At 39.9% G+C, this 16,758-nt stretch overlaps 1 protein-coding gene across 1 annotated transcript in view; it reads left to right on the forward strand.

Annotated features, from left to right (window-relative positions):
* Positions 1-16,758, forward strand: part of EMC2 (ER membrane protein complex subunit 2) — a 102,704-nt gene that overhangs the window by 67,816 nt on the left and 18,130 nt on the right. The window contains exons 6-8 of the mRNA XM_030218060.1: positions 2,835-2,920; positions 3,075-3,134; positions 9,354-9,435. Coding sequence (XP_030073920.1) covers positions 2,835-2,920; positions 3,075-3,134; positions 9,354-9,435 — 228 coding nt within the window. The remainder of the gene's footprint in view (positions 1-2,834; positions 2,921-3,074; positions 3,135-9,353; positions 9,436-16,758) is intronic.

The following is a 16,758-nucleotide window of genomic DNA, read 5'->3' on the forward strand; positions in this document are numbered from 1 at the left end:
CGGTGGGAGCTATTTACTTTATTATGAAGGCAGTAAAAGCATTTGATGAGTCACTGCTTTTTTCATTATTTGAGCTAAATGTGTATGCAGTGATTTTGGAGCAGGCGTGCAGTCTGTACCCTTTAAGCGTTTGTTATCCTGATTTATTCCTCTTTTTCCCAGCTGCCCTGCAGCAAGGGAAAAATACTCCCACAATGAAGGAAACACTGATTAAAAAGAATAAGTGATAACAATAGAAATTTAACTCCCACCTACTCCACCCACAGTTATCTGAAGGGAAAGCAAAAGACACAATCTACATTTTTTTTGAAGGGAGAAAAAGTGACAGCCTCATACATTCTCAGCAGCAGGCATACTCATCTTTAAATCAGTTTAGGTTTTGCCCAGTTGTGGTAAATATGGAAACACCTTTCCTCAATTCTTTCTAGCCCCCCTTCAAGGCTTTCAGAAGTTATGAACCCACCATTTTTGCTATCACATTAGAGATTTCAGATCAAAGCTAGCACTCGGGGCCCCACAGAGAAGCAGCTAACCCCTGATCTACGGTTCCCAGAAGCCCTTGCGAGCAGGAGAGAGCAGGGTAGCCCCAAAAGGGTGGAATGGATTTCCAACCCCAGCAGGGGGAGCAGTGGCTCAGTGCTAGGGCAGCCAGTTACTCCTTTCCTCACTAGAGGGAGAAGGGGAGATGAAACTCCGACCTTAGCTGCATCGCCAGTATATAATTCCCTCCAGCTGTGAGAGGAGAGAGAGATTTCCGGGTGGTTCCCAGCCACCAGGAGGGAGAGGAAACTGACAGGCAGATGATCAAAAGTCCCGCACTGGAACAGCAAGGCGCTATAGACCTATGATCAGAGATAATGCATGCAAATTTAAGCAGCGCAATTATCTCTGATTATGGGGTAGAAGTGCGGGAGAATTGTGCCTGAGCATGTGCTCAGCACAATCCTCCCGCACTTGTTTGACAGGTCTGGGCTGGAGACCAATGAAAAGAGAAGGACACCCATCTTTAAATTGGAAGATGGATGTCCTCAACTGCTTGCAGGGGTGGCCAAATTTCAAGGGGGTGTCGGAGGTATAGCGACGGGGCAGTTCAGGGCGTCCAAAATTTGGACATTTCTGCAATGGGCAGTTAAGGACGTCCAAAATTGGATGTTTCTATGAGAAAGACGTCTTTCTCATAGAAACATCCAATTTTGGACGTACTTAACTGCCCTCACTGGCAGGTTTGCTGTAGGGGGGAATGGGAGCCTGCCAGCATGCAAATGCATGCTGGACAGGGCTCACCATTCCTCCCCAATGATCTGCAAACCCTAACGCCAGCTCCCAGGAGGAATTTAAAGAGGCTGATGCATTTAATTTAGCTTAGAATATTTTTAAAGATTCTTTTCTTGTAGCTGTTGCTCTTTTAACCATGAGATGGGTATTCTACTTAATATGTATTGTTATCATAGCAAACCATTTTTTAAAATTCTGTTATGCCATTATCTGTGTTGTTCATCAGTATTACTTGCAGTTATGTCTGTTTTTATATCCGGAATAGCAACCTGTCTGTAAACCTCTTTGATATAATGATTGAAAGGTGGTATATCAAATGTACTTAAATAAATAAATAGAATAACTAAAAACTACTCTCCTCCACACATACACTCCCCATGCCTCCCATTCTACACCCCTCCCAACACCTACTGGATGTCTTCCTGGTTGGGTAGTAGAGGGGCAGAAGCTCTTCCTGAATGCTCCAGCCTCAGAGTGGTGCCCTCAGCCCTGGGCAGCAATCTCAGGCTGTTATTTTGAGACTAAGAGCTACCAGGACAGGAATGTTCCATGGATTACTTCTCTCCCCACCCCCTATCCACCCATCAAGGAGACTTGCAGTGGTTTGAGGGGTTCAGCCATTTAAAAGGTAGTGGAACCAAACTTTGCACTGAAAAATAGTATGTGTGCATTTGAAAATGTAGTGTACAGTTCTGTTCTGTGTTCCCACCCAAAACAAGCCTCAGGGAATGGCTCCCCTTACTGCATGATCTGAAATCCTAAACTTTTAGCTAGGTTACATTTTTGGTCAGTTTTCAGACTGCTTTTTAATGGCGTGAATGACTTTTGAAAGTTTTAGAATTGTTTTGCTACTTGTGAAGCCATGTACACCTGTTTGACTCAGCAGTATCATTTGGTGTCTGATTTCTTTAAATCCTATGAGCTCTGTTTATTAAGGTGTGCTAGCATTTTTAGCGTGCGCTAAAAATTAGCACACGCTAATGCTAGAGATACCCATATATTCCTATGGGTGTCTCTAGCATTAGCGCACGCTAATTATTAGTATTCACTTAAAACGCTAGCACGCCTACAGCTTGGCTTAGTAGACAGGGCCCTATGTTTGCATATCTGTGCAAAACCTGTGGATGGTATTTATAAAGTGGAACTCATGTAACCACTGTTAGGGATCTCTAATTTTCAAGGATTACTTGTTTCCCAAGATACATATCTTATGAATGAGAAAAAGAAAAAAGAAATAGCCAGCATTTTGGTTTGGATAAAGATTAGGATCCCCTGCTGATTTCTAATTATCAAAATCTGGGCAGTCATTTATTGAGATGAAGTGATGCATACAGTGTTTGCATCAGAAGAAAAGCATATGTAATGTTATTGCAAAGGGAGATTTTCATTCTCCTAGTGGGATGTCATAGGGTATGTTTATAAACTCCAGCTAAGCAGTTGCTTTGCAATCGAATTCCACTGGCATTGAGATAATAATTTGCACAGTCAAATTACCTTCTTTACAAAAACCCAGGGAATTATGAGAGTCTAATCCTCTATTAATGTCAACCTATACACAGGCAGCAAGAAAGCGCAAGATTGCCATTCGAAAAGCTCAGGGGAAAAATGCCGAGGCCATCCGAGAGCTGAATGAGTATCTAGAACAGTGAGTGTTTTACAAGAGGATTGTGTTTTCCTATTCTGATAAATCTTTTTTAATTAAAATGGAATTTGCATTTGATTTGCCCTGTTTGGCTTCCTTTTCTTCATTTACTAAGACCTGCATTCACCACCACAAACATTTTTTCCTCTCATTCCAGATTTGTTGGGGACCAAGAGGCTTGGCATGAACTTGCAGAACTTTACATCAATGAGCATGAGTAAGTTGCTTTTCTGTGTCCTGAAAAACATGAAAAGTACCAGGTTTACATTTTCTATGTGAAAGCAAGCAGATCAACTTTTCATTAAGAGTTCTTGGAAGTATACACTGTTAGCAGATCATGAACACAAACAAAAATCTCTGGATACAATAGCAACTACATCTACTAGCATCCCTTAAACATTTTCTTAATATATCATGCAAAATACCAAAGATTTGCCAAAATAACTTTTGCCTTACTAGGAACCAGATACTACTTTTGGGCATGAGTAATCTGATCTAAATATATAAGTACTCTTGTTGTAGGGAACAATGAACCTGGTTTATTTGAGAATGACCTCTGGTTGTCTAAGGAATTCGCTTAAAGTTGGTTGACTATAAACTGTTTACACCCAGAGAAACATGCATTGCATTCACTTGAATTAGGTATTTTGTTTTATGCAAGAGTGCAAAATCTTATGCCTCTTGTAGATTTCTGTAAAGTACTCGATGTTTAAAAAACAAACAAACAAAAAAATATAAATATATATATATATATATATATATATATATATATATATATATATATATATATATATGGTCCATGCCAGGGCTTTCAGTCGCCTGGGTGCAAAGCTTTACTGAGTCAGGAATGCTGAGGGCTGTAGGAACTTGCTTATTAGATGTTTAATGGTTTTGTTAGCTGCTTTTTATTGCTGTAGTGACAGGAGGAAATCCCAGTGTGAGAGGATTAGCTCAAAGCTTTAATACCAGTTTTCAAATATCACCATATTCATTCTACCCTCCAGCTAGAGGTGTGCCACCTTTTTTTGTTGTTTTTGTTTTCTCTTTAGTGACGCTGTCCTGCCTGAATTATATCACTTTGTTTCTTTCCTTCCATTCCAGAGAGTGTGTGTTCTCAACACAGATTCTCACAGGAACCTTAGATAATCAACAAAAGAAGGCAGTGAACTATATGATTTATACCAAGTCCTTTTGGTCGGAAATGGACCAAAACCAAATTGTTTTATAAACATAAATATGCCTTTGTGTGTGGCTATCTATATTTATATGTTGCCAGGAAATTTCAAATGGGATCATTTGCACAATTTGTAAAAGTCATTTACTCTGGTAAAAGAGCTGCCCGAAATTTCCTCTCCCTGTACATGGCTAAACTATATTTAGGTCAGCTGTAGCATAATGTACATCTTTCATAGTATAATGAGAAACTTTTATATATGTATTATACTTGTTTTAGAACTTATTTTTTAATGAGAGTATGTATGTCTATTTAGTTTCAGTATGTCTTTTTATATGAAAAGTGCTTTTCTTTTATATTCTTTTTAAAGTATTGCTTATGTTTGAATTATAATTTTGTAATATGTATTGTATGTCATTTATGAAGCTCTTTGCAGCAATTTATTTATATAATGTTATTTCAATGCTAGGACCCCTGACACAGGTACTTGCCGAAACACTTTGAATGGACTGTGTCAGCATTGCCATGCAGCAGCTAACGTGGCTTAGTAAACAAGGGGGGGGTTAGTTTTCCAATTTTTTAGAATGTTAATACACGAATACCTAAGAATGGTTCCACATTGACACGAATAGCTGCTTTAAGTTAGATGCCAACCAAATTTCTGTTTTGGTTGCAGTGCTGAAATAGCCCAGAATCATTTTCTGCCTGGGTTCAGTTTCAGCTCAAAGGTTATTTTAATTTTTGCCCATGTTTTTGGTTTCGGCTGAAAATGACTATCAGGTGAATTTTCGAAAGAGAAGGGCGCCTATCTTGCAACACAAATCGGGAGATGGGCGTCCTTCTCGCAAGATCGCCCAAATCGGCATAATCGAAAGCCGATTTTGGGCGCCCTCAACTGCTTTCCGTCGCGGGGACGACCAAAGTTCACAGGGGCGTGTCGGCAGTGTAGCAAAGACGGGACTGGGGCGTGCTTAGGAGCTGGGCGTCCTTGTCCGATAAAAAAGAAGGGTGTCTCTGGCGAACACATGGGCGACTTTACTTGGTCCATTTTTTTTTTCATGACCAAGCATCAAAAAGGTGCCCGAACTGACCAGATGACCACCGGAGGGAATCGGGGATGACCTCCCCTTACTCCCCCAGTGGTCACTAACCCCCTCCCACCCTCAAAAAAAATCTTTTAAAAAACTTTTTTGCCAGCCTCTGTGGCAGCCTCAAATGCCATATTCAGGTCCATCGCAGCAGTATGCAGGTACCTGGAGCAGTTGTAGTGGGTGCAGTGTACGTCAGGCAGGTGGACCCAGGCCCATCCCCCCCACCAGTTACACTTGTGCTAGTAAATGTGAGCCCTCCAAAACCCACCAGACACCCACTGTACCCACATGTAGGTGCCTCCCTTCATCCCTAAGGGCTGTGGTAGTGGTGTACAGTTGTGGGTTTGGGGGGGGGGGGGGTTGGGGGCTCAGCACCCAAGGTAAGGAAGCTATGCACATGGGACCTTTTTCTGAAGTCCACTGCAGTGCCCCCTAGGGTGCCTGGTTGGTGTCCTGGCATGTGAGGGGGACCAGTGCACTACGAATGCTTGCTTCTCCCACGACCAAATGGCTTGGATTTGGTCGTTTTTGAGATGGGCATCCTCGGTTTCCATTATCGCCGAAAACCGGGGACGACCATCTCAAAAACGACCTAAGGACAACCATCTCTAAGGTCGACCTAAATTTCATGATTTGGGCATCCCAACCGTATTATCGAAACGGAAGATGGACGCCCTTGTTTCGATAATACGTGTTGCCCCGCCCCTTTACGGGGCCATCCTGCGAGGATGCCCTCATGAAAACTTGGGCGATCCATTCAATTATGCCCCTCCAGGTGTTTTCAGTAGAAGCTGAAAATTTGAGCTTTCTCCTTTTTATCTTCTTCCTTTTCCCCTCCCCCCCAAGCAGGAGCTGTCCGTCTTACAATTCCGAGTTATCTAGGGGTGTAGTGGGGCAGGAGCAGTTATGTTGCCCATTCCGGCTCTGCTCTCAAATTTGCTGCTGTGACAGGGGCATCGCTCTTGCCCTATCTGTACCAGAAGACCACCAGAGGATTGTAAGGTAGTCCTGGGGGAGGGGTGTTCTTTTTTTTTTTTTCTTCTTTTTTTGTATTGTGATTGTGCAATATCATAACTTTATTACTTGCAACGTGCTGCTGCGGTCAAAAAAACAAACAGCCTGCTAGGATTTATTAGGAAAGGGATGGTAAATAAGACTGAGAATACTATAATGTCTCTGTATTCCTCCAAGATGCGACCTCACCTTGAATATCGCATTCAGTTCTGATCGCTGTATCTCAAAAAAGATAAAGCAGAATTAGAAAAGGTTCCAAGAAGAGCAACCAAAATGATAAAGGAGATGGAACTTCTATGAGGAAAAGCTAAAGAAGTTAGGGTTCTTTAGCTTGGAAAACAGACAGCTGAGGTCTATAAAATCCTGAGTGGTGTAAAACGAGTAAAAGTGAATCGATTTTTCAATCTTTCAAAAAGTACCAAGACCAAGGGACACTCGATGAAGTTAATTGGAAATACTTTTAAAATTTTTGTTACATTTGTACCCCGCGCTTTCCCACTCATGGCAGGCTCTATGCGGCGGGCAATGGAGGGTTAAGTGACTTGCCCAGAGTCACATGGAGCTGCCTGTGCCGGGAATCGAACTCAGTTCAACAAATAGGAGGAAATGTTTTTAAATAGGAGAAAATATTTTTTCACTCAAAGAATAGTTAAGCTCTGGAACTTGTTTGCTGGAGGATGTGGTAACAGCGGTTATCATATCTGAGTTTAAAAAAAGGTTTGGACAAATTCCTGGAGGAAAAGTCTGTAGGCTATTATTGAGATGGACATGGAGGAAGCCACTGCTTGCCCCGAGATTGGTAGCATGGAATGTAGCTAATAATTGGGTTTCTTCCAAGTACTTGTAACCTGGTTTGGCCACTTTTGGAAACAGGATACTGGGCTAGATGCACCATTGATCTGACCTAGGATGGCTGTTCTTAATAGTTTATATGGTTTATACAGGGCGAGGGAAAAAAAAGTAAACCCCTCTTTTTTTTTTTTTTCTTTTTCTTTTACAGTTTTCTCAGCAACTGCTTGTAATTTCAAAGTGAAATTTTACAGCTTTATTTGTTACCATCTACATTTATGCGCCAAGTGGAATGAGATGATCTTTAAACATGGCAAAGTTGCATACTTTTTAGCGTGACCACCCTGCGATTTTTGCGCACTTAAAAATGTTTGCGCTGTAAAAGTACCATTATTTGAAAAAAAAAAAAAAAAGGGGGTACTAGCTTACTGTTAATGATGTCACAGTGATGTAGGCTTTTGTAAACAATAATTTGAACTTGACTAATTTGTTTTTGATATGATAATTTACAGATAATTTTTTTAAAAGCATTTTGGATTCTCAGTAGCGGAGAAAATAAGAATACAGACACTGCATGAGCAAGATTTCATAGCAAAGGCAATAGTGGCTGCTTATCTCAAGAACTGGAAGCACTTTGAAGAAAATGTGTTAGCGAGACTCCAAAATTGTGACACATTGTTAATTGTATTGTTTGAATGATGTTATTTTACTGTGTTATAGTTAAAACACTTTTAACAAGCAAAAATCACTACGTAGTAACGCTAAAATGTCAGTAGCATAAACATAGCTTAAATGTTGTTTAATAGTAATATGTAAGTATGATAACTAAATAAGTAAATAAAATTTCTCATTGAAATTCAAAGCGGTTGCTGAGAAAACTTCAAAAAACTGCAGGGGGGTTACTTTTATTGCTTCACCCTGTAGAGTTCTCCAAATAAATGCTCTTGATACAACATTTTAGCAGGAATATAAGTCTGTAAAGTTGGGATGAGATGCTCCTTAGGAATTAACCTCTCTGTGGAGTTATATGTGAAGGCTATTTTCGTGGAGGTAAAATATAGTCTTTCATTATTTAAATTATATTCTAGCATGGATACTGTGGATTTAGCAGACGGATGCAAACGCAAGCTCTGACAGACCCCAGTGGCCCTCACTGGTTCATATTCACACAACCAAACTTGAGTTTTCGGTTTTGGTTTCATCTGCGGTTTCGGTTTCAGTCAAAAGCTTTCAGACAATTTTGGTGACAGTTTTGGTTGCTTCCAAAATGGGAAAAAAAAAACAGTTTTGGCCAGCCTTTACTTTGTCACACGTAAGCCCTGATTCACTTCTCATTTGAACCTGCAATTTGGAGGGGGGGGGGTTAACTGTTCAGAATGCCAAGATGTTTTGGAACTTAGCTAATTAATCAGCTTCTTGAGAATGTGTGGTTTGATAACTGCTTCCATATTTGGACCCTCTAGTGATCCCCACTCTTCTTTTGAATGTGTTTTTTTTTAATGGGATGTGTGTGTGTGCCACCAAATAGATGTGTTTCTTGACTGTACGACAAAGCAAAAAACAGGACCTCTATGTAAAAAACAATGTCCAAGGAAAGTAGGGGTGGACCACAGACCTCCAGCAGACAACTATAGTTTGCAAAAAAGTTTATGAAAGCACCTTATATAAAAAAGACCAACACAGGACTGTGTTTCAGCTGTAATCCACCTGTCTCAGGGGTCATATTCTCTATCAGCATTGGTGTGAGATTCTTGCAAAAGTGAAGGTGCTAAGCTGTCAATCAGAATGATAGACAATAATGAAAAATCCCCCGACTGTATGATGCATATTTTATTAAATGCTTCAGGTTCAGTAAGCCTTTTCTAAAGCATTTAATCGGGGATTTTTGAACATGTAGTCATAACCATTTTATGACATAGGCACCCTAAAGTTATCTTCCATGTGCATATTTTTCTTAAATTGCGTGCAACCCCCATGTTCACAGAGTTTAAACGGGATGAGATAGATGCACTTCTATTGTATTAAACACTGATGCCGCTGACCTTTGGTTTAGCTTTGAAAACACATTATTACACTGTTGGGTTAGCCTTTTTTGAGAATTGTAATGTACAATGAAATGGAGGTGAAATGAATTCACTAATTTTTCTTATTTTTCTGTTGGTAATATAGGTAGTGTCCTTCATTTGAGGCTATAAATATGACATGAGAAGTAAAACAGAAACTCCAATTTTCTTTTACAAAATTTAAATAAAAATGTTAAGGTCATTAGATGACACTTCAAAATCATTGCTTTTGTTGAATCTAAAGCATAATGTAATGTTAATAAGCAACTCTTGATATGTCTGTTTCTTTTTTTATGTTTTTTTAGCTATGCTAAGGCAGCTTTTTGTCTTGAAGAGCTTATGATGACTAATCCGCATAATCACTTATATTGCCAGCAATTTGCTGAAGTAAGTACATGCTAAAGAAGAGTGTATTTGAATAAAAAAAAAACAGCTTTCATGTAAACCTGGATTTTAGTTAAACTGGCAAGTAGGTGACTAATTAGCAACTGCATCTTTCTGGCAGGCTACATGTAGTAACTAGAAGTGCTGGTAGAAATGTGGACTCTCATATAACCATGTTTAGCTGACAGGGAACCTAGGATGCCTGATGCTGATCGCTGGTATCGGAAGCTAAATTATTGCAAAGCTTTTTGGATACAAGTAGTGTTGGGTGGGAGCTAAGTAGCAAATCTTGTATGCTTATCAGCCTAAGATGGTAGAGTGAAACACAACAAAATTTGTGCTAGGGAAGGAGAAATGCTTTATAAGCAGTTATGTTCTCTGACTGGCAGCTGGGATATATCTGTGGCAGTGTGCACAGGAATGACAGCAGACAGGCTCTATAAGCCATATGGTGGTTTTTTTTTTTTTTGCCATAATTTACTGTGTTAATATATATAGGTTATACATAGAGTAATTCTATCATATTTTGCTCTTTTGTACTGTATGTAGGTACTTTGTGGACAGAAGCTATACTTTTAATGATCTGGCTTGCTTCTGAGACTCTTCCTCACTGGAACAAATCCTGTGGTTTCTCAGAAACAGAGCTATCGGCAAGCTCTTAGAACAATAAGATGACAGCTTGAATACTCCAAAAAAATAGTGTTATGGTCTCTTTGTTTGCAGTATATACTGTTGTAGAAAAAAAACAGCTGAACTTTTCTTGACACATACATTAAAATAAAATCTCTTCTTTATGGAAATGGATCAGAATTTGTCATGGGACTTACTCAACCACTCAATAAAAGTTTGTAAAGACATCTTCGTGCCAATCCATAAAAAGCAGGCATCTACAAATCTTATCCTAAAAATAGACCTGCAGAAAATACACTGAGATATAAACAGTCTTATTAAAAAAAAAAAATAGACAAAAAGATTGGCTGTAGAAGGTGACATGAAGGGGCATTTTCGATATGACCTCTAAATCTGAATTTGGACGTTTTACAGAAAACGTCCAAATCCAGAACAGGAAAGAAGGTCATTTTCGAAAAAGAAAAACGTCTATCTTTTTTTTTTTTTTTCAAAAATACTATGGACGTTTTGTGATATGGACATTTTATTTTTTGGTACATTTTCAAACAAAAAAAATGTCCAAATGCAAAACGTCCAAAATAGAAGAGGAGTGGCTTAATGGTTAGTGCAGCGGGCTTTCATTCTGGCAACATGGGTTCGATTCCCACTGCAGCTCCTTGTGACATTGGGCAAGTCAAATGCACAAGAGGTACTTTTGGATGCTTTATGTAAAACATCTATCTTTTCCTTTTGAAAATGCTGTTTGGAAAAATGTTTTGTGAGTTGGATGTTTTATTTTTTGGTCCATTTTCAAACAAAAAAACATCCAAATGCAAAACATACAAAATCCACAAGAAAATCCACAATAGAGTGAAACCATTCAGATGTTCTAAGTGTGGTAAAAACTTTGGTTGTAATGTAAATCTCAAAGTGCATCAAAGTCCACATGGGAGCGAAACCATTTGCATGTATAGAGTCTGGTAAAAGCTTTGGTCAGAAGGTAAACCTCACAATGCACCAGAGAATACACACGGGAGTGAAACCATTTACATGTCCTGAGTGTGGTAAAAGCTTTGGTTGAAAAGAAAGCCTCACACGACATCAGAGAATCCACACAGAGATGAAACCATTTACATGCACTGAGAAGGTAAAAGCTTCAGTTGCATTGGGACAGATAATTAGGGAATGTAAACTCTTGCTATGAAGTATGGAAAAATAGCACTCTGGTATTTAGATATATGTAATGAGACCGCCTTTTCATCTATAGATCTGAATTCAAAGGCCAAATCTAATGATAATCAATATGCACAAGGCTCAGATGTTATAGAAAGCTTGGCATCAGGTAGAATAGTGGAAAAGTGACATCCCAGGAAAGTAATAGGGCATCCTTGGGAGCATTGCAGTGGACTTTATAAAATGCTCCCAGGTACACCTCACCATTGCTCCCTTACCTTGTCTGCTGAGCCCCCCAAAACCCACTACCCCCAACTGTACACCACTACCATAGCACTTACAGGTGAAGGGAGCACCAATATGTGAGTACCGTGGGTTTCTGGTTGGTTTTGGAGGGCTCAGTTTCCTCCATAAGTGTAACAAGTAGGGGGAGTTAGAAGCCTGGGTCCACCTGTCTGCAGCGCACTGCACCACTACTAGACTACTCCAGGGACCCGCATGCTGTTCTAATGGACTTGAGTATGTCATCTGAGGCTGGCATGTAATATTTTTAATCACATTTTTTGGGGGGGGGGGGGGGGGGGGATAATGACCACCGGGGGGGGAGTAAGGGAGGTGATCCCCGATTCCTTCCAGTGGTCATTTGGGGCACCTCTTATGTGGAGTAGAGGAGTAGCCTAGTGGTTAGTGCAGCACACTTTGATCCTGGTGAAGTGGGTTCATTTCCCACCGCAGTTATTCATTATAAAAGCAAGTCTAGCTCAAAACGTCTAAGTTTTAGTCCTGGACGTTTTTATTTTGTTCCATTGTGGCTGAAAAACATCTAAGTCTTAGGAACGCCCAAGTCCCGCCTTAGACACGCCCCCTTGAGATTTGGACGGACTTCTGATGGACTGATTTGGACGTTTTTGTGAGAAAACCGTCCAAATGCAGACTTGTATCACTTTTTGGACGTTTTTCTCTTTTGAAAATGAGCCTGATAGTTGCACTCATTGCTACTCCCGAAGGCTGTTTAGAAAACAATTTCAGTCATGGCCAAAGATGCCAAAGTCAAAATGAATTCTGATGGAACCCACTTAAGTTTCTCTGCCATTCAAATAGTTCTCTAAGATGTATAAAGCCTCTTGCTGTGGGATGGCTGTATATAATGATGTAATATTTTCCATAATCCAAATCCATATTTGCTAGTTGTAGCATGAAATCAGTGGAATCCTTGATGTAAAATGAATTGTTCATTAGGAGTGCAAAAAAAAAATCTACAAAAACTATAAGTGGTTCTAACAACGATTCCCGACTTGAAACAGTAAATCTTCCCAGGCTCTCATTCAGTGTCTTAGGGATTTTCAGCAAAAAATACAATGCTGGGACCATCAGTAACACTCAAGAAGTCTAATTCAAGTTTTGTTAAATATCCATGTTCCAGACCTTCTTGGGTTACCCTTTCAGTAGCATTGTGCAGTTGTAATGTAGGGTCTTGTTTCAGTTCATCATCTCTCGATAATAGACTAAAAAACTCTTAGTCCTAGTCTGCAATTCAGAAGCACAATTGCCTCCTCTTTGTTGGCTCTTGTTACCGCCACATTCTTATTTGACTGAAGACTTTTCATAGCAGCCACCTCTTTTAGTTAGTTAAATAGCTTAGATCTTGCAAACCCATTTTGTTCCAAAACCCAAACATCTTTCAAAACCAAATCCTTAAAGGTGGAAAACATGGACCCAGTTGTTGTCTATGTGATTCATTCATCACTTTACATTCCTCTTTTCTACAAAGAATCAAACAAAAAACCTTGATATATAGTAATTGCAAAATGTTCTGAGAACTCAAAAGGATTGTGTAATCATGTAGGGACAAAAGTCAGACACTTAGACAGAAGACTCATTTCCACTGTAGATAACTTGTAGTTTGACAAATAAGTAATGATTACTTCTGGATTCTTCGCAACCAAGTGATAGGTCGATTTGGCTGAGATTTCCCTCTTTAATGGGGTGTTGCCACCTGCTTCTCCAATCCCTTCTCCCTCTATGAACTCCTAAAAAAGAAGAGTAGTCATCCAAGCCTGAATCACTATATGTGTAGAGTCAGAGGAGACAAACATCCCTTTTCTTTCCTGGAGATGAAAACAGTAACGGAATTCAAACATGCGTGGGATATGCATAAAAGAATCCTGTGCAGAAGGAATGGATCCTCAGAAGCTTAGCAGAAATTGGGTGGCGGAGCAGGTGGGGGGAAGAGGGGTTGGTGGTTGGGAGGCGAAGATAGTGGAGGGCAGACTTATATGTTCTGTGCCAGAGCCGGTGATGGGAGGCGGGACTGGTGGTTTACACATATGTTTGTCTTGTTGGGCAGACTGGATGGACCGTGCAGGTCTTTTTCTGCCGTCATCTGCTATGTTACTATCCAGCTTATAATCGAAAGACAAAAACGCCTATATTGCGACCTAAATCGGGAGATAGGCGTTTATCTCCCAAAAACGAATAACGCAGTATAATCGAAAGCCGAACTTGGACGTTTTCAACTGCACTCCATCGCGGAAGCATACAAAGTTGACGGGGGCATGTCGGAGGCGTGGTGAAGGCGGGACTGGGGCGTGGTTATCACCCAAACAGAGATGGGCGCCTTTCGCCAATAATGGAAAAAAAGTATGCGTTTGTAGCTAGAATTTAGGGCACTTTTCCTGGACCCTGTTTTTTCACAAATAAGGCCCCAAAAAGTGCCCTAAATGACCAGATTACCACCAGAGGGAATCGTGGATGACCTCCCCTGACTCCCCCAGTGGTCACTAACCCCCTCCCACCACAATAAATGATGTTTCACAACTTTTTATTTTCACCCTCAAATGTCATACCCACCTCCCTGGCAGCAGTATGCAGGTCCCTGAAGCAGTTGTTAGGGGGTGCAGTGGACTTCAGGCAGGTGGACCCGGGCCCATCCCCCCCCTACCTGTTACAATTGTGCTGCTTAATGCTTAGACGTCCAACCCCCCCCAAACCCACTATACCCACATGTAGGTGCCCCCCTTCACCCCTTAGGGCTATAGTAATGGTGTAGACTTGTGGGCAGTGGGTTTTGAGGGGGATTTGGGGGGCTCAACACACAAGGGAAGGGTGCTATGCACCTGGGAGCTCTTTTACCTTTTTTTTTTTGTTTTTGTAAAAGTGCCCCCTAGGGTGTCCGGTTGGTGCCCTGGCATGTGAGGGGGACCAGTGCACTACGACTCCTGGCCCCTCCCACGAACAAATGCCTTGCATTTATTCATTTTTGAGCTGGGCACTTTCATTTTCCATTATCACTGAAAAACAAAAACCCCCAGCTCACAAATTGTCGAATAAAACATGGATGTCTATTTTTTTCGAAAATACTGTTCGGTCCGCCCCTTCACGGACCCGTTCTCGGAGATAATCGCCCATGGAGATAGACTTTTTCGTTCAGTTATGCCCCTCCACGTCACTTCTTTGGTCTTCTGTGTAATCAAGGCCGTTAAATCTAGAAAGCACTTCTTAATAATGGACACCCAGTTTGTGTTCTTTAATCAGTTCTAATTCTCTGGGTATATATTCCTTCTTGCAATATTTAGTTAATGTTGCTCTATGGAGTTCAGCTGTAACAGACTTTTTACACAAATTGAAATAATCAGTCCATGAAATGTTTATATTGCATGCAGTATTCTGTTAAAGTAAGAAGGTCTATTCAACAAATCATTTACAAATTCAGTCAAAAAACTGAAACCCATTATCCATGACTGTGCTGCCATTGAGCCTCAGTATTTTATATACTGTACTACCAGCAGAAATCTATTGGAGCCTTTTGCTGGTAGTGTATATAAAATACAGTGCAAGTGATTTTGTAAAAATCATTTTTGTTCTTATCTGGCCTGTTATAAAATTCTAGTCAGTGTAAAAGAATGCACTTTGACATGATGGTGTGTGCTTTTCTGGTAGACATTGAGTGTGGGCGGAGTGTGCAAGCATATATGTAGATAAAATAGACTAATTTACATGTACTTAAATGCTAGGTTTGGACAGTTACATGTGTCCTTCAGTAACTGTAACTGCACAATTTCTGCTGGTTAGGCTAATATAAAGGCACATAGGTGGAGCTCATTTTCAAGAGAAAAATGTCCAAAAAGTGGCATAAATCTGTATTTGGGCGTTTTTCTCACAAAAATGTCCAAATTGGTATTTTCAAAACCAGTTTTTAGATGTTTTTCTGTGAAGTCCATCAGAAGTGTGTTCAAATCACAAGGGGGTGTGTGTAAGGGGCATGTTAAGGGTGGGATCTGGGCGTTCCTAACACTTGGATGTTTTTCAGCCATAATGGAACAAAACAAAACCGTCCAGGAATAAAATTAAGACGTTTTGAGCTAGACCTGCTTTTTATAATGAATAAGACACAAAAGGGTGCCCTAAATTACCAGATGGCCACAGGAGGGAATCAGGAGTGACTGCTCCCAACCCCCACAAATGTGATCACATTATTTATCAACTTCTATGGCATCCTCAAATGTTAGAGCCAGGTCTGTTAGAGTAGCATGCAGGTCCCTGGAGTAGTGTAGTGGTCAGTGCAGTGCACCATGGCATGGGGGACTCTGGTCCCTATCTCACTTGAACTTTTTTTTTTTTTTTTTAATGGACCAAAGAACAAAACGTCCAAAGCACAAAACTTTGTTAGAAACAGTATTTTCAAAAACAAAAGATAGACATTTTTCTTTTTGGAAAATGAACTTCTTTCTTATTCATATTTTGGACGTTTTTTGAAAACGTCTAAAGTTGGACTTAGACGTCCTATCAAAAATGTCCCTCTTTGTGTCTTTATAAAATAGCACCTAAGTTGCCCTCTTAAATGCAGTGTCCGTACAACATTACCCTCTTTGTATACATATATAATCTTACAATAACATTTTCCATACTTTCATTTTGCATGACCACATTATAACTTTTTTTTTTTTTTTTTCATTTTTCACTCATACTAGCAGTCTTGTATTTGTGCTATGGTCTCACCAGCATGATACAAAGTTTGTCTGAAAACCTTATTTGAAAATTTTAACAAAACCTTGCAAAAGAATTCTGCTTGTAAATGAATAATTGTGATCAAGTTATAAAATCATTCTTAATGTTGTGGAAATATGGATGTCTGACTAGAAACTGAAGGTTAATTGGTTTGTTCAAACTCCTGATTTTGTTATTTTTTTGCCCTTGGAGACAATTTACAATAGTTATTGCAATGATACGATAATATAATAATCATAATGTAGTTAGAATAAATAAATGTAGTAAATTGTAATGTAATCACAATATATCAAAGTGCAATAAATACATTAAACTTATATCATCTGATAATGATAGTAAAGCCTTGCTCACAGTCACTTTATATACTTCAGTCATTTATAATAGCACGAAATCTATTGTACTACTACTACTATATATATTTTCCATAGCGCTACTAGACATACGCAGTGCTATACATTGAACATTCAGAGACAGTCCCTGCTCGACAGAGTTTACAATCTAATCAGGACGTTACAATAGGACAAATAAGGGATAAGG

The sequence above is a fragment of the Microcaecilia unicolor genome, chromosome 1, assembly GCF_901765095.1.
Source record: "Microcaecilia unicolor chromosome 1, aMicUni1.1, whole genome shotgun sequence".
Taxonomy (NCBI): Eukaryota; Metazoa; Chordata; class Amphibia; order Gymnophiona; family Siphonopidae; genus Microcaecilia; species Microcaecilia unicolor.